The sequence below is a fragment of the Bufo bufo genome, chromosome 3 (genome assembly GCF_905171765.1).
Source record: "Bufo bufo chromosome 3, aBufBuf1.1, whole genome shotgun sequence".
In the NCBI taxonomy this organism is placed as follows: domain Eukaryota; kingdom Metazoa; phylum Chordata; class Amphibia; order Anura; family Bufonidae; genus Bufo; species Bufo bufo.
The window spans coordinates 561,608,493-561,625,493 of NC_053391.1; the positions used below are offsets into that span (position 1 = coordinate 561,608,493).

Genomic DNA, 17,001 nt, shown 5'->3' on the forward strand with positions numbered 1-17,001 from the left:
ACTCCTTGTTCTAGAAATCGTCTCAGTGCTGGGACCCCTGCCAATCAACACTTTTGATATGCCCCTATGACATATCAAAAGTTTCAAAAAAAGTGCAGTTACTGTTTAAGGTGCTGCAACCTGTGCAGTTGCATAGGGCCCAACTTTATGGTGGCTCGTTTTTTTTTTTTTTGTTTTTTTTATATATAGAAATTTTATTTGGTTTTTGAATATTATGACAAAACACAAACAACATGGGGATATGCAGACCATCAGTAACATCACAGTCAACATATAAAACTGTGGGTCCCCTTATAATGTTCATTACTAAAGACAGCCAGGTCAAATAGATGCACAGTTTTATTATGCCTGCAACCTCAAACGAGCCTGTCATCAAGTCCACCGAAGGCCCCAGAACCCTGGTCACCCACAGCAAGTAATCTGACAAGTCTCCCCCCTCAGCTGTTCTGACCATTCAGTCAGAGAAAAAGGCCCAATTCCTACATCACTCATGTATTTAAGAATAAAACATCTCCTTTAAAAAACAATAACCCTGAGTTTGTTTTTCCTTCAATCTCTCTAGAAGACGTTTCAGTTGCTCAACTATAGTAGAGATTGAGGGTGGATCCATGTGCCGCCACCGTTGTACAATACATCTTTTGATAATCAAGCAAATCGAATGAAATAACTCGACAAACTTAACATAACTGAAGAGAAACAGCTGGGGCCTCAGGGGAGCCATCCGACCCCCGCATAACATGAAACATATGGCTCACTTCTCCCAAACCTCATGGATCCTTGGACAGGTCCAAAGGCCATGACATAAATCATATCAAAAGTATTCAAACTATCTTTGTCAACCTCCCTCAAATCCAATATAAAAACAGACTTAGGCCTCTTTCACACTACCGTATGGCTATTTCAGCGTTTTGCAGTCTGTTTTTCACGGATTCGTTGTTCCATTTTTTTGTTTCCGTTCCGTTTTTCCGTATGGCATATACAGTAGTTACATAGAAAAAATTGGGCTGGGCATAACATTTTCAATGGATGGTTGCACAAAAACGGAACGGATACGGAAGACATACGGATGCATTTCCGTATGTGTTCCGTTTTTTTGTGGACCCATTGACTTGGATGGAGCCACGGAACGTGATTTGCGGGCAATAATAGGACATGTTCTATCTTTCAACGTAACGGAAAAACGGAAATACGGAAACGGAATGCATACGGAGTACATTCCATTTCTTTTGCGGAATCATTGAAATGAATGATTCCGTATATGGAATGCAAAAAATGGCCCGCAAAACTGAAAAAAAAAAAAAAAACGGTAGTGTGAAAGAGGCCTTAATGGGAGTCTATCAAATCATTGTCACCAATATAGCTTGGGGTACTTTCACACTTGCGGTAGAGGAATCTGGCAGGCAGTTCCATCGGCAAAACGTATGCCATTGCCAACTGATTTGCATTTTAAGACAAATGCAAATGCATTACAAGAACGGATCCGTCTGTCCGTTTGTCATACGGACAAACGGATCAGTTTCTTTTTTTTTTTACTTTTTTTTTGGTCTGCGGAAGGGCGGATCTGGCATTCCGGTATTTTGAATGCCGGATCCAGCACTAATACATTCCTATGTCAAACAAACGCTGTATCCGCCATTCCGGCAAGTATTCAGTTTTTTTGGCTGGAGATAAAACCGTAGCATGCTGCGGTATTATCTCCATCCTGATCAGTCAAAAAGACTGATGTATCCTGAACAGAATGCTCTCCATTCAGAATACATGGGGATAAAACTGATCAGTTCTTTTCCGGTATAGAGCCCCAAAGACGGAACTCTATGCCGGAAAAGAAAAACGCAAGTGTGAAAGTACCCTAAGGCTACTTTCACACTTGCGTTGTTCTTTTCCGGCATAGAGTTCCGTCACAGGGGCTCTATACCGGAAAAGAACTGATCAGTTTTATCCCCATGCATTCTGAATGGAGAGTAATCCGTTCAGTTTGCATCAGGATGTCTTCAGTTCAGTCGTTTTGACTGATCAGGCAAAAGAGAAAACCGTAGCATGGTACGGTTTTATCTCCGGCTAAAAAAACTGAAGACTTGCCTGAATGCCGGATCCGGCATTTTTTCCCATAGGAATGCATTAGTGCCGGATCCGGCATTCAGAATACCGGAATGCTGGATCCGTCCTTCCGGTATGCGCATGCGCAGACTGAAAAAAAGGTGAAAAAATAAATGCCGGATCAGTTTTTGCCGGATGACACCGGAAAGACGGATCCGGCATTTCAATGCATTTTTTCGACTGATCAGGCATTTTTAAGATTGATCAGGATCCTGATCAGTCTTACTAATGCCATCAGTTAACATACATTTTGCCTGATCCGGCAGGCAGCTCCGGCGACGGAACTGCTTGCCGGATCTCTCTGCCGCAAGTGTGAAAGTAGCCTAAGAGCACTGTCCCACAGAGGATTGAAAATGCATCCCTACCCTCGCTGTGTGTGATTTGTGTCTTTATTCCATGTCCGGAAAAAGTGCTTTTTTTCTGCTGGAAAACTGCTCCCAAGTGCCCGGCTGGGCAGGGTTTGCTGTTCCTTGTGCCCAGTGCAAACCAGACTGAAGAAGGGGGAGGGCTGCTTTAGCTGCTCATATCTTGGGATTGGTAGCATCTAGAGCTATGGTCTTGTTTGAAAATTGGCATTTCAAACTTTCAGACCAGAATATCAGCATTATATGCATTGCATCTGAAGATGTAGCTGTTAGAAATTGTCAGGAGTGAAATCCGTGAAACCTGCTTTTGTTTTCACTTTTAACTGCATGTTCTGCCATATCGACTTCTAACAGCCATATCTTCAGATGTAATGGATATAATGCTGTGATTCTGGTACTGTCATATCTCTAGCTGCTATCAATCCCACGATATGAGCACCTAAAGCAGTTCAACCCCCTTCTAAAGGAGTTGTCTGGGCTTTTAATATTGATAACTTATCCTCAGGAAAGGTCATTAATATCAGATTGGTGGGGGAGGGATCTGACATCTGGCACCCCTGCCAATCAGCTGTATGAGGATACAGCGCATGCATTGTCAAAGACCATAGACAGCAGCGGACAGGAAGAGAGAAGGAAGACGGCGTGTGCGCTCCGTCTCCTCATACAGATGTTTGGCGGGGGTGTCGATCTGATATTGATGACCTATCCTAAGGATAGGTCATCAATAGTAAAGGCCCAGATGATCCTGACAATTTCTTCAGAAGTAATGGATATAATGCTGATATTCTGGTCTGAAAGCTTGAAATGTCAGTTTTCAAACAAGACCATATGTCTAGATGCTACAAATCCAAGATATGAGCAGCTAAAGCAGCCCTCCCCCTTCTTCAGTCTGGTTTGCTTTGGGTACTTGGAACAGCAAACCCTGCCCAGCCGTGCACTTGGGAGCCGTTTTCCAGCAAAAAAAAACAAAAAAAACTTTTTCTGGACATGGAATAAAGATACAGTGCACAGGTATGTTTGGAATGTGTTTACAATCCTCTATGGGCAGTGCTGTTTGGTGAAAATGAGGTGATAGACTCCCTTTAAAGAGGACCTGTCACCTCTCCTGATGCCATTTTTTGTAACTACTTGCATTCCCATGTAATAACAATTCTTGATCATCTTTTCTATGATGTGCCATTCCTGTATTATTCCTGTTAGAAGTTTACAAATAAATAATCAGCAGTCTGCAGTAAAGGTACAGATGGGTGTGTCAGGTGTGTCAGGTGTGTCTGACTCTGTCCAATCAGTGCTGCCAGTGGCCGACTGTGCAGGGACACCCCCCGAACTGGTAACACCCATCTGTACCTTTTTACTGCAAGTTGCTGACAATTCATTCATAACTTTTAGTAGAAATGATAAAGGAATGGCACAACATGGAATTATAAGAATAGATGCTCCAGAATTATTTCATGGGGAATGCAAGTAATTACTACAACAGACATGTCAGGAGAGAGGACAGGTCCTCTTTAACTTGATCACATTGTATGACCTGAAAAAGGCAGAGAGAATATTTTTAAATCAAGGTTTCTCGGGAAAGCCACTGTGTTTCAGTCGTGAAACAGATGTTTAATCAAAGAGATACCCTTAATCAGTGGCTTACATATAGAGGTAAGGGCCCCATAGCAAGGATCAAACCAGGCCCCCCACACAGGATGGAAGAGTTGCTACCTATACCATTTTCAATGACCCTTAGGCCATTTTTCCCACTGCCTCATTTGCTTAAGGCCTCATGCACACGACCGTTGTTGTGTTCCGTGTCCATTGTTCCGTGATTTTCGGGTAATGCACAGTTTGTCATTCGCGTCCGTGATCTGTGTTTCCAGTCCGTCAAAAAAATATGACCTGTCCTATTTTTTTCACGGACAACGGTTCGCGGACCCATTCAAGTCAATGGGTCTGTGAAAAAACACGGAGGCACACAAGATTGTCATCCGCGTCCGAGATCCGTGTCCGTTTTTTTCCTATCATTTGCAAGGCAAACTTGACTTAGATTTTATTTTTTTTTTCACTTTTCATGTCTGGTGATCCTCCAAAAATCAAGGAAGGCACACGGAAACAAAAACGGAAACGGATCACGGAACAACGGAACCCCGTTTTGCAGACCGTGGTATGCATGAGGCCTAAAGCTGTTCCTTTAAAGGGTAGAGTCCTGACCAAGTTTTCACCCCCAGTAGAAGAGGAGATGATCCTAATTGGGTCCCCTCTTGCCCTGGTCCCCATAGCAGTCGCATTGTCTGCCACTATGGTAGTTACGCCCCTGCCCTTAGTTCTCCACTCCCTGTCGGTTTGTCCTAGAGGGGATTCAAGGTGACCCCTCAAAGGCAGATGTTTCGAATTCCTATAGGACAACTAATATCGTTTTCTAAGGGTTCGCCACGTTGCAATATTGTCATATATTATAACTGACTGCTTTATCTAAGAAGAGATGTATTGTAACCTTGTATACAGCAGGGTTACTGGGCGGTTCACTGTGACAGTTGTGGTCGTGTAGGCTGGCTGCATGCCCTCTCGCGTACTGGCTGCAGGCTGACACCTGTGTGGTGTATTGTGTACACAAAGGATTAGTTGCATAAATCCACTCCGGGGCAGACTGGAAAATTAAAGTGGCCCTGGAAAAAAAAAAAGAAGTTGACCCAAGTTGTAGGCGAATCCAAATTGACAGAAGGCAGGGCAACAGAAGTAGGCAGGACAAGCAATACCATAGTGCAGAACTACAGTCTTGTGAAAAAATTAGGACACCCTTTGAAAGCATGTGGTTTTTTGTAACATTTTTAATAAATGGTTATTTCATCTCCGTTTCAACAATACAGAGAGATTAAAGTAATCCGACTAAACAAAGAAAACTGAAGAAAAGTCTTTTCAAGATCTTCTGTAAATGTCATTCTACAAAAATGCCTATTCTAACTGAGGAAAAAGATAGGACACCCTTGCCCCTAATAGCGAGTGTTACCTCCTTTGGCTGAAATAACTGCAGTGAGACGGTTCTTGTAGCCATCTACCAGTCTTCGACATCGGTCTGAGGAAATTTTACCCCACTCCTCAATGCAGAACTTTTTCAGCTGTGAGATGTTTGAGGGGTTTCTTGCACGTACAGCCCTTTTCAAGTCACCCCACAGCATCTCAATGGGATTCAAATCTGGACTTTGACTTGGCCATTCCAGGACTCTCCATTTCTTCTTTTTCAGCCAATCTTTGGTTGATTTACTAGTATGTTTTGGGTCATTGTCATGTTGCATGGTCCAGTTCCGCTTCAGCTTTAATTTTCTAACTGATGGTCTCACATGTTCTTCAAGCACCTTCTGATACACAGTAGAATTCATCGTGGATTCTATGATGGTGAGCTGACCAGGTCCTGCTGCAGCAAAGCAGCCCCAAACCATGACACTTCCACCTCCATGCTTCACAGTTGGTATGAGGTTCTTTTCTTGGAATGCTGTGTTTGGTTTACGCCAAACATGTCCTCTGCTGTTGTGTCCAAATAATTCAATTTTGGACTCATCTGTCCAAAGAACATTATTCCAGAAGTCCTGGTCTTTGTCAACTTTATCGCTGGCAAATGTCAGTCTGGCCTCGATGTTTCTCTTGGAAAGCAAAGGTTTCCTCCTTGCACACCTCCCATGCAAGTTAAACTTGTACAGTCTCTTTCTGATTGTAGAGGCATGTACTTCTACATCAACAGTAGCCAGAGCCTGCTGTAGTTCTCGAGATGACACTTTAGGGTTTTTGGATACCTCTTTTAGCATCTTGCGGTCTGCTCTTGGGGTGAACTTGCTGGGGCGACCAGTCCTGGGCATGTTGGCAGTTGTTTTGAAAGCCCTCCACTTGTAGACTATCTTCCGGACAGTGGAATGGCTGATTTCAAAATCTTTTGAGATCTTTTTAAATCCCTTCCCAGACTCATAGGCTGCTACAATCTTTTTTCTGAAGTCCTCTGACAGCTCTTTTGCTCTCACCATGGTGCTCACTCTCACTTCAACAGTCAGGAGCACACCAAACTAAATGTCTGAGGTTTAAATAGGGCAAGCCTCATTCAACATGCAGAGTAACGATCTACTAATTATGTGCACCTGGTGTGATATACCTGTGTGAGATCTGAGCCAATTTAAGAGGGAATACATGTGAGGGTGTCCTATCTTTTTCCTCAGTTAGAATAGGCATTTTTGTAGAATGACATTTACAGAAGATCTTGAAAATACTTTTCTTCAGTTTTCTTTGTTTAGTTGGATTACTTTAATCTCTCTGTATTGTTGAAACGGAGATGAAATAACCATTTATTAAAAATGTTACAAAAAACCACATGCTTTCAAAGGGTGTCCTAATTTTTTCACATGACTGTAAATACTGCCCAAACAGATAGCACAGTACAGCACAAAATACTGCCAACATTAATTAATGCTGAGAGCATCAGATTTTATGTACCTGGCTGGTGGCCAAGATGAGAACTTGGGTGGCCCCGTGGGCATCAACCCACCGGGAAGTTTCCCTGTAGGGCCTATGGCCAGTCCGCCCATGAATCCACTTGCTTGCTGCAAAAACAACGCCATTTAGATGAATCGAACTGATTTTCAGTTGCAGAAACTTCAACAAATTTGTAAGGTATTGATGTTTTGGGTTAATGGGATGTCAGCTGAAAAAATCTAATCAGAATTACTGGTGCCTCCCATATTGTACACGCAACGTTTGCTGCCGAAACTGATCCTGTAATCTGGAGAAATTAATCTTTTAATAAATATGGAAACTACGTCTTCAGTACACCAAGGGTGGTCTCGAGCTGCTTCGTTCACTAGAGTTCCCTTGCCTCCTAGCGCCTCTTGCTCTAGCTTGATTGAAAAGGCCGGGCTTCCCAATCAAAATTACACCTAGCCCAAAAGTCCCACCCCAGTACTGCCACATCAAACCGTGGCGCATGCGCAGTACATCCCAGCCCCTGGAATGAAAGAATAGTACTGTGCATGCTCCGAAGTGATCTTGGCACATGTGCAATATGTTCTGGTTATGACCTTTAAACACATTTTCATAATTGATTCCAACTGAAAAAAATTCACTGTTAAAAATGCCTTGATGTTCAAACCCAATTTTATACTTTCCTTCCAAATTGGTTTTGACCACACAAACAGACATTTGACAAATTTATTTTTTAACCTCCATTGAATGGTTCCAATATTCAACATCAGTGGTAATATATCTAATATTGTAATTTTTTCCCCCTTAAAAACAGATATGAAAGTGCAAAGGTTGATCATGAACTTCATCTGTGATGTCGATATCTCCAAAGTGCCAAAATGCATTGAGCATGCCTTAGAAGCCTCGTACCCTCGTACAAGATACAGTCCAGGATGGGATGCCAAGCTGGTGTGGCTACCTGCATCTTACATGCCAGCCTTCATTGTGGATGCCGTCCTTGCCATCGTTCTACCTAAACCCGAACAGAGAGTCCGCTAAGACACATTCTTGAAAATCCTCTAAATCTGGGTCTTAGGAAAGTGAGGATTTCATTTCCAGACTGGCACAAAGCTTGTTTTGTACTGGAAATGCATGACCACTAAGAGGCTCTACGTTTAATCAGAGAAATATGTATGGTTTTTATTTGACAGAGCAGCGTATTTTCTGTGTGTTTATACCCACCTCACTGCCAGTTTTCATGCATTTTAAAATGTCAGACCGTGAAATAGCGTTCATTTGATGGTTTGTAGTAGCCTGCCAATTTCCTGGCTGAACCAGTGCAAGCTTCTGATGTGACAGGTTCAGTTCTGGATGACAAGCCAGAAATAAGCTGCTGATATTGACTCACGTGACACAATGGGTACTTAGTTTTATTAATACGGTCCTAATTTTAGACAGTGTCAAACTAGACCAGACAGTCAGGAACTGTACACTATGTATTGCAGTGGTACATGCTGTACAAGAAATTTAGTGCAACTTGCTAAACTTTCTTTACACCATCTCAAGATAGTTTCCATGGAGGGGGGAATTTATCAAGGACCTTTTGGCCTTATTTTTATTTGCCTAAAAGTAGATTTTTATTTTTATTTTTTTGTTTACACCACTCGTTCCAGTTTTGAAAAGGGGTGGGAAATGTAGGAAAGTGAATGTGGTTAACCATATTAATTTGTTTCATAGGTGCAAAATCATTCCAGTAGAGGTTGGCATAAAAAAATAAAATAAATGGAGTGCCTTTTCTAGACAAAAGTCTTAGGTTTAAAGGGGTATTCTCATCTTAATGATCACTGTTAAATCTGTTAATGATTTGACAGTGATTATTTTTCTAAATACATGTTATTACCCAATTCCCACCCTTTTTTAGAAAATAAGTCCCCTCTTACCTGATGTTGTCTTTCACATTACTATACAGATTAAACACCATTATAACTAAATAAAGAGAATTTTTGTATTTAATGGACAACAGAACTGTTTCAGATTAGACACTATATGCAACAAATAACTAATGAGATTGTGAACTTCCATAGATCTAACCATGAATCTTGGCTGCTTAAAACGCCATACTTCTCCATGTTTTGTGTTTTGGTATTGGCACTAAATTACGTTTGAAGTGAATGGAGCTGAGATGCAATACCAAACACAACCTGTGGACAGGAGTGGTGCTGTTTTTTTTTTTTTTTTTTAAAGAAAGCAACCATGTTTTTCTAGTCCTGGAAGTTTAGGCTGCTTTCACATGGCCGTGAATGGTCTGTGAAACACACTTGGTTTGAAGGCTACATTTCCCAGACCAACCAAGGTTCATTCAAGCTGAACTCAAGGGGTAATCCATGATGCAGTGAGTTCCAGCCTGACCATGGGTCCAATGTTCCATACTCCAAAGATGATGAGTACAGGACACCGGACCCGCAGTCAGCTGGAACTCACAGCATCTTGGAACTTATCACTATGACTTTCTGTCGCATGAGCCATGATCAGTCCCAAAATTGCACATGGAATGAGTTTCACAAACCATACACGGCTGTTGTGAATGCAGCCTAAGGCCTCTTTCACACTTGCGTTGTTGGGATCCGGCATGCACTTCCGTTGCCGGAGGTGCCTGCCGGATCCGGAAAAACGCAAGTGTACTGAAAGCATTTGAAGACGGAACCGTCTTCCAAATGCTTTCCGTGTTACTATGGCACCCAGGACGCTATTAAAGTCCTGGTTGCCATAGTAGTAGTGGGGAGCGGGGGAGCAGTGTACTTACAGTCCGTGCGGCTCCCGGGGCGCTCCAGAATGACGTCAGAGCGCCCCATGCGCATGGATGACGTGATCACATGGATCACGTGATCCATGCGCTTGGGGCGCCCTGACGTCACTCTGGAGCGCCCGGGGAGCCGCACGGACGGTAAGTACACTGCTCCCCCGCTCCCCACTACACTTACCATGGCTGTCAGGACTTTAGCGTCCCGGCAGCCATGGTAACCACTCTGAAAAAGCTAAATGTCGGCTCCGGCAATGCGCCGAAACGACGTTTAGCTTAAGGCCGGATCCGGATCAATGCCTTCCAATGGGCATTAATTCCGGATCCGGCCTTGCGGCAAGTGTTCCGGATTTTTGGCCGGAGCAAAAAGCGCAGCATGCTGCGGTATTTTCTCCGGCCAACAAACGTTCCGTACCGGAACTGAAGACATCCTGATGCATCCTGAACGGATTACTCTCCATTCAGAATGCATTAGGATAATCCTGATCAGGATTCTTCCGGCATAGAGCCCCGACGACGGAACTCTATGCCGGAAGACAATAACGCAGGTGTGAAAGAGCCCTTAATGTCCTTTTCAAATTTTTTTTTAGTCATAGCACTGTCTGGGGAAAGCTGGGTGACAACCAACATGGTCGCCATTACATTTGGCATAACTTGTCAGATCTGCAATTCTAGAAAAGCTGGGTGACAACCCTTGGGTAAGCTGTATTGTCAGCCACATTGGATGGCTGAATGGAATTTGTACCTATATGACACAAGGCAACAATTCACAGACTTAACATACTGTAGTGCAATCACTCGACGGTTCTGATTTCTCTTTTGAATTCTTTCATGTGAATATTTGTCTGATTCTAACAATAAACATTTTTTTAACCACACATGTTGGAGATTGTGACGTTTATTGATAAAAGGCCTAGAACGTCCTGCATGTGCCTACTACAAGTGCTGTACTGTTCTGTGCAAGGGTCATGTAGGTGACCATGCTCAGGATATTAGATGACTAGTCAATAGCCACCGATACACAGTGGACGGAGCCCTGTGGTTCTGGTACCTGTTTCTGCCATGGAGCTCCTGAAAGTAGCTGATAAGGGGGGTGCAGGAAGTTGGACCTCCGCCAGTCTATTGATGACCAGTTGTAAGGATAGGTCATCTATATGTCAGTCCTGGAGGACCCCTGTAAAATCTTAAGGATACAGCCTAGTTTGGTACTTAAAGGGGTTATCCAATACTATAAACTCCCCCCCCCCCCCAAATATACTTACCCCGCTCCCCGCGCCGCCGCTGCTGCTTCTCCCTGTGCGCGGATGAAAACATTCAGTGGGGGGGGGGGACCAGTCAATGAAGGACGGGGACGAGCCTCCCTAGCATCGCAGGTGACGCAAGGGAGGTTCCCCCCAACACCGGATGTTTTCATCCATGTACAGAGAGAAGCAGCAGCGGCGGTGTGGGGACCAGGAGGGGAGCGGGGTAAGTATATTCCCTGTGAGGGGCCCAGCATATGGGGGGGGGCAGTTTATAGTATTGGATAACCCCATTAAAGGGGCTTTCCGGGAATGATTTAAAATGGCTGCAAGGAACGTATCCTAGAAAGTGTGCAGGACAGCTTGCCTAAACTTGCAGAGCTGCCTAGGGGCTGAGGTCTCACTACACACTATGCTCTGGCACTTGCTTATACTACATATTGGTGAGTGTTCCTGTCAGGCTGCTCAGCCGTGATGGCATATCATAGGCAGGATCATATCATTACAATCTGTTGTAGAGCAGTGCAGTGTATAGTGAGGTTTCGCCATCGCATCCCCCTAGCAGCTCTGCAAATGGTGGCAACCAGTCCTGCTCACGTTCTAGGACATGTAGCTGGCAGCTATTTAAAATGATTCTCGAAGAACAGTGTTTTGTTTTGTTTTATCTTCACATTTCCAAAGCAATTACTTTATTTTTTCACTAACAGCCATTTGAGGGCTTTCTTTACGCAGGACGAATTGCGATTTTTTTTTTTTTTTTTTTATGTCACAATTTGGGGGTACATCTACTGTACTGTATAAGGCTACTTTCACACTAGCGTTTTTGCTGGATCCGGCAGGGCTCAGCAAAAACGCTTCCGTTACTGATAATACAACTATCTGCATCCGTTATGAACGGATCCGGTTGTATTATCTTTACCATAGCCAAGTAGGATCCGTCATGAACTCCATTGAAGGTCAATGGGGGACAGATCCGTTTTCTATTGCGTCAGAAAAAAAGGATCCGTCCCCATTGACTTGCATTGTAGGTAATGGGGATCCATCTTGCTTGCGCATCCCAGGACAGAAGGCAAGCCACAGCATGCAGCTCTCCGGTATGAAAACGGAATGCAGTTTTTTTTTCCAGTATTGAGACCCTATGACGGATCTCAATACCGGAAAATATTAACGCTAGTGTGAAAGTAGCTTAACTATATAAATTTCTTTTGGTGGAGGCAATTAGAAAAAGCGACGCAATTCTGACATTGTTTTGGAGTTTTTGTTTTTATGGTGTTCACTGCCTAGTACTAATTAAGTTACCTTTATTCTTTATTTATGCCAAATTTGATATGTTTTTTTTTTGTTTCACTATGTTCAAAAAATTAAAAAGCATTTTTTTTCTGAGAAATAAAAAGGATTTTCATATTATCATACTGTTCAAACTGGAACAGGAAGTTTTTCCATTTCTCATTCCCTTCCAACCCACTTCTGGCTTCAGCTCAAAAAAAACACCACAAAAAGCTGTGTGGCAGGTAAAAAAAAACTAAACTATTTTTAGCCTGCACATGTAGGCAAACTGCCCTCAAATACCTGTGTTTCTGAACACCTATCATATGTACTATGGCCAAACTATCGTATGGTAGGTGCTAGACTGACTCACACGTTTGTGTGAATGACGGATATCAAACTCGCGGCCCTCCACCTGTTGCAAAACTACAACTTCTATCATGCCTGGACAGCCTACAGCTATAAGGGCATGCTGGGGGTTATAGTTTTGCAACAGCTGGAGGGACATGAGTTTGAAATCTCTAGTGTAAGTATTAAAGGGGTTCTCCGGGGATTTACCTACAATCTCTTTCTTCCACAGGTATCTGAAAGACTGAATTTACGTAAAGCCTTGGAGAACCTCTTTAAATGAAGGGATCTGGTTCTGTAAAATAACATGGAAGAGGGAGTTACAATTAAAAAAGTTAAAAAGGGTATGTGAGAGGCGTTTTTAGGGCATGCTTAAGGCTCCATTCACACGTCCGCAAAATGGGTCCGCATCCGTTCCCATTCATTCTCTATGGGGATGGAATGGATGCGGACAGCACACAGTGTGCTGTCTGAATCCGCAATTGCGGAGCGCGGCCCCGTTCTTCGGGTCCGCAGCTCCGCAAAAGATAGAACATGTCCTATTCTTGTCCGCAGCTGCGGACAAGAATAGACATTTCTATAGGGGTGCCGGGCGGGTGTGTTGGGGATCCGCAATTTGCCGGTCCGCAACACACCACGGACGTGTGAATGGAGCCTAATACTCCACGTTTGAAACTAATTGTAAGGAAAGGGATACAAATGAGCTATTAACAAGCTCTGCCTCTAATGCCACCAGATGTAAGGCAGGTATACTAGAAGTCAATATTCAGCTCTTAAAATAAGCCTTGAGACATGACTTTGATATTAAATAAGCCAACACCTCATCTGCAGGCAGCTGTTTTGGGGTGATTGCCCCTCATCATTGCAGAGCAGAGAGTACTGGCTTGACTGGGTGAGAGGCCTGTCAGGGTTAGGGGGTACTATCTCTTCCTTAGGCTGGGTTCAGACCTGAGCGTATTTGATATGCGCGTTTAACGCGCGTTTGTGTCGCACGTTTTTGTTCATAGTCAACGCGCGTATTACGCGCGTTTGTGTGATTAACAGCAGTGTCCTATGGCTGCAAACGCGCGACAAAACGCCCCAAAGAAGCTCAAGAACTTGTTTGAGCGTAGGGCGTTTTTCAGCGCGTTCAAACGCGCTGTAAAACGCTCAAGTGTGAACCCAGCCTTAGGGAGAGAGCGCCTTAATCAGAGGTGAGGAGAACATTGACTTATAGGAGAGATAGTACCCCGCTAGAACTAATTGTAATGTACACAAGGCTTTATACAGGCCCCACTGTTCACAATATTTTTAGCCCAGCATGGTCCTTGACCTCACTCACAATGCCACAGACACTGCCAGTCTTTGACAAATGTGTTTGGCTGGATCTTCCAGCCAATCAGCATGGGCATTTCACCATTAAAACACCTATATTACTGAAGTAAATGCAGATTGGTGGTCTTCTAACGTCTGCATATACCATAGTGCGGTACTACATGTTCTGTACTACCCTTTTCCTGTACCAGGATGAGTTGCTCCAATGGATAGTGAGAGTGGCTCCATTTCACTCTTACTCTACACTGTGTACCGTATAAGACCCTGAAGAAACTCCTTTCCTCTATACAGAAATTGGCTTCCAACAGCTATTTCTGACTATAGTGTGCACTGCGCTCACTCAAGACATAGAAGAGTCACTTCTCAATCCATTCCTCTGGATCTTCACTTGAAGCACCAAACATGTCCTGGAAGAAGCTACTGTGAAACACCTGGTGACCCCATAGTGGGATATTTCATATGCTCGATGTAACTTTTTTAAAGGGGTTTTCTGAGATATTAATACTGATGATCTATCCTCAGGAGAGGTCATCAGTACCTGACTACTGTGGGTCCGACACCCGGGACCCCCACTGATCAGCTGTTCGAGAAGGCAGTGGCACTCGCAGTAGCTTCGTTGCCTTCTCACAGCTTTCCCTAGGCCATGATAAAACGTTCATTGGACATGTGGCCTATGTGCATTGGGCTGCGCTGCAACACCAAACACGGCCGCTATACAATGCACAACGCTGTGCTTGAGAAGCAAAGCGAGCGCCGCTGACCTCTCAAACAGCTAATCGGCAGGGGTCCCTGGTGTCTGACCTTCATCTATCAGATACTGATGACCTATCCTGAGGATACGGACATACGGAAATGAAATTTTTGCGGACCCATTGAAATTAATGGTTCCGCATACAGTCCCCCAAAAAAATGGAATGGAAACTGAAAAAATATACAGTCGTGTGAATGAGCCCACAAATGTGCAGTTTGGTGCTTTAAGTAATGACTCCAGAAAAATGGAATGATAAGTGACTCTCTTCTACATCTTACCATGGAGCAGCGCACACCTTTCTGTATATCCGTTTCTGCTTTGGAATTGATCTATTTACTTTGGGCGTTGCTGCGCTTAAAGAGCAGAGAATCCCAGAACGCTTGTTAGCAATTATATGGCTGTGTAAAGGTGGCGCCGATTATGCGATGCAAAAGCAAAATACTTCTTCATTGGATAATTGAATCATTCTGAGTAGGCACCTAAATCGTCGTTTGCCAAACAAGGAGTCTGTATGGGGAGGAGCGATGGCATTAGTGATCGCTCCTCCCTTTACTGTGGAGATCGCTGCATGTAAATACAGTGGTCTTCTTCACTGACAAGCAGGTGATTGCCCGAAATGAACACTTCCTTCCCGACAATCACCTGCTGCATTGTTCCATCTAAAGGGACAAGTGTGAACTGTCCTTGAGACCGTTTTGCGTTTTCTTATCTGAATTTTATATGTAAGGACTTTTCTGATATCTGTTTATACAGTGGTCCCTCAACTTAGAATGGTTGTCCTGGAACTGATTCATATTTTATGTTGAAATCATTATAACGACTCCTTAAGGCTAAATTCACAAGACTCTGGTGTGTTTTGCGGTCCGCAAATCTGCAAAACAGGGATGGCGTCCGTGCGCGTTCCGCAATTTGCGGAACGGCATGGACAGCCTTTAATATAACTGCCTATTCTTGTCCGCAAAGCGCGGACAAGAATAGGACATGTTATTATTTTTTTTGCGGGGGCCACGGAACGCATCTTTTGCGGCCCCGTTGTAGTGAATGGGTCTGCATCCGAACCGCCAAAACTTCAGCTCGGATGCGGACCAACACAACGGCCGTGTGCATGAGGCCTAACTCTACAGAAAACTAGTTATTGGTTCCAAAGCCAAAGAATGACATATCAAGATAAGGGGGAAAAAAATGAACATTTAAGAAAAATAAGCAGATAACTTAGGCTACTTTCACACTAGCCTGCCGGATCCAGCAAAAACGTTTCCGTTACTGATAATACAACCATCTGCATCTGTTATGAACGGATCCGGTTGTATTATCTTTAACATGGCCAAGACGGATCAGTCATGAACTCCATTGAAAGTCAATGGGGGACGGATCAGTTGTCTATTGTCAGAGAAAACGGATCCGTCCCTATTGACTTGCATTGGGGGTCATGCTGGATCAGTCTTGCTCCGCATCCCAGGACGGAAAGCAAAATACAACATGTTGCGGTTTGCTCTCCGGTCTGAGAACGCAACTAAACGGAACGGAATGCATTTTGGAGCATTCCCTTCTGTTCAGTTACGTTTTGTCCCCATTGACAATAAATGGGGACAAAACTGAAGCATTTTTTTTCTGGTATTGAGCCCCTATGACAGAACTCAATACCGGAAAACAAACGCTAGTGTGAAAGTAGCCTAAGACAGATAAAGCAAGTCCTTACATATAACAGGTAGGAATAGATGCTGAAGCCTATAAATCACTTCACTTTCCATGATGAGGACAGGAGCTTCCTCAGGGTCCTGTAGAGCCCACAGTGCACCAGAAAAACACCGTCACCCGATACCTAAAGGAGCAGCTCCTCCTAGCACAAACAGGGGGCGGTACAGGACATGTAGTACCGCTCTGTACTGTAAAGAGGAGCTACTAGAAACACATATACAGGTGTTTTACCAGGGAAATTGGACATGATTGGCTGTATCCGAGTCTCAAGCATTGTATGAGGACTCAATAGCCCAGAAAAGACCACTGCATGTTGAAAATATTGTGCCCTGAAGCCATTGTATCTTGAGGGACAGAGTACGCCGCCTACCATCCAGGTGCATCTCTGGGCTGAGGTTATCATTGTAGGGTGGAGTAGGGACAGACATAGGTGTATATATACGTGTTGCCCCACTGCTCATCCCATAGGCTTTGGCTATTGGTCCAGCCCATTACAGCTCTTTCTGTAGCTGCATTTATGTGCATTAGTCCTTTTTTTTGGATGTTTAACGATTCTTAATAAAAGTTACGTTTTAGATGGTCGCCTTCTGTGATAGAGTTTTGTTACTGCAACCATCCTTGAGGTATTGATCACTGTATTTAATTTTTATTTTGTATTGTTTTTTTTTTTTTAAAGACCTAGTCGTTTTCCATAAA

The 17,001-nt window shown here is 43.7% G+C and overlaps 1 protein-coding gene across 2 annotated transcripts in view; it reads left to right on the plus strand.

The window, feature by feature from the left end:
* Positions 1 to 8,523, plus strand: part of RDH5 (retinol dehydrogenase 5) — a 54,628-nt gene extending 46,105 nt beyond the window's left edge. For both annotated transcript variants that reach the window (XM_040422143.1, XM_040422144.1), the window contains one exon: positions 7,723 to 8,523. In XM_040422143.1, the coding sequence (XP_040278077.1) occupies positions 7,723 to 7,946 (224 nt within the window). In that variant the 3' untranslated portion in view covers positions 7,947 to 8,523. The remainder of the gene's footprint in view (positions 1 to 7,722) is intronic.
* The last annotated feature ends 8,478 nt before the right edge of the window (positions 8,524 to 17,001 follow it).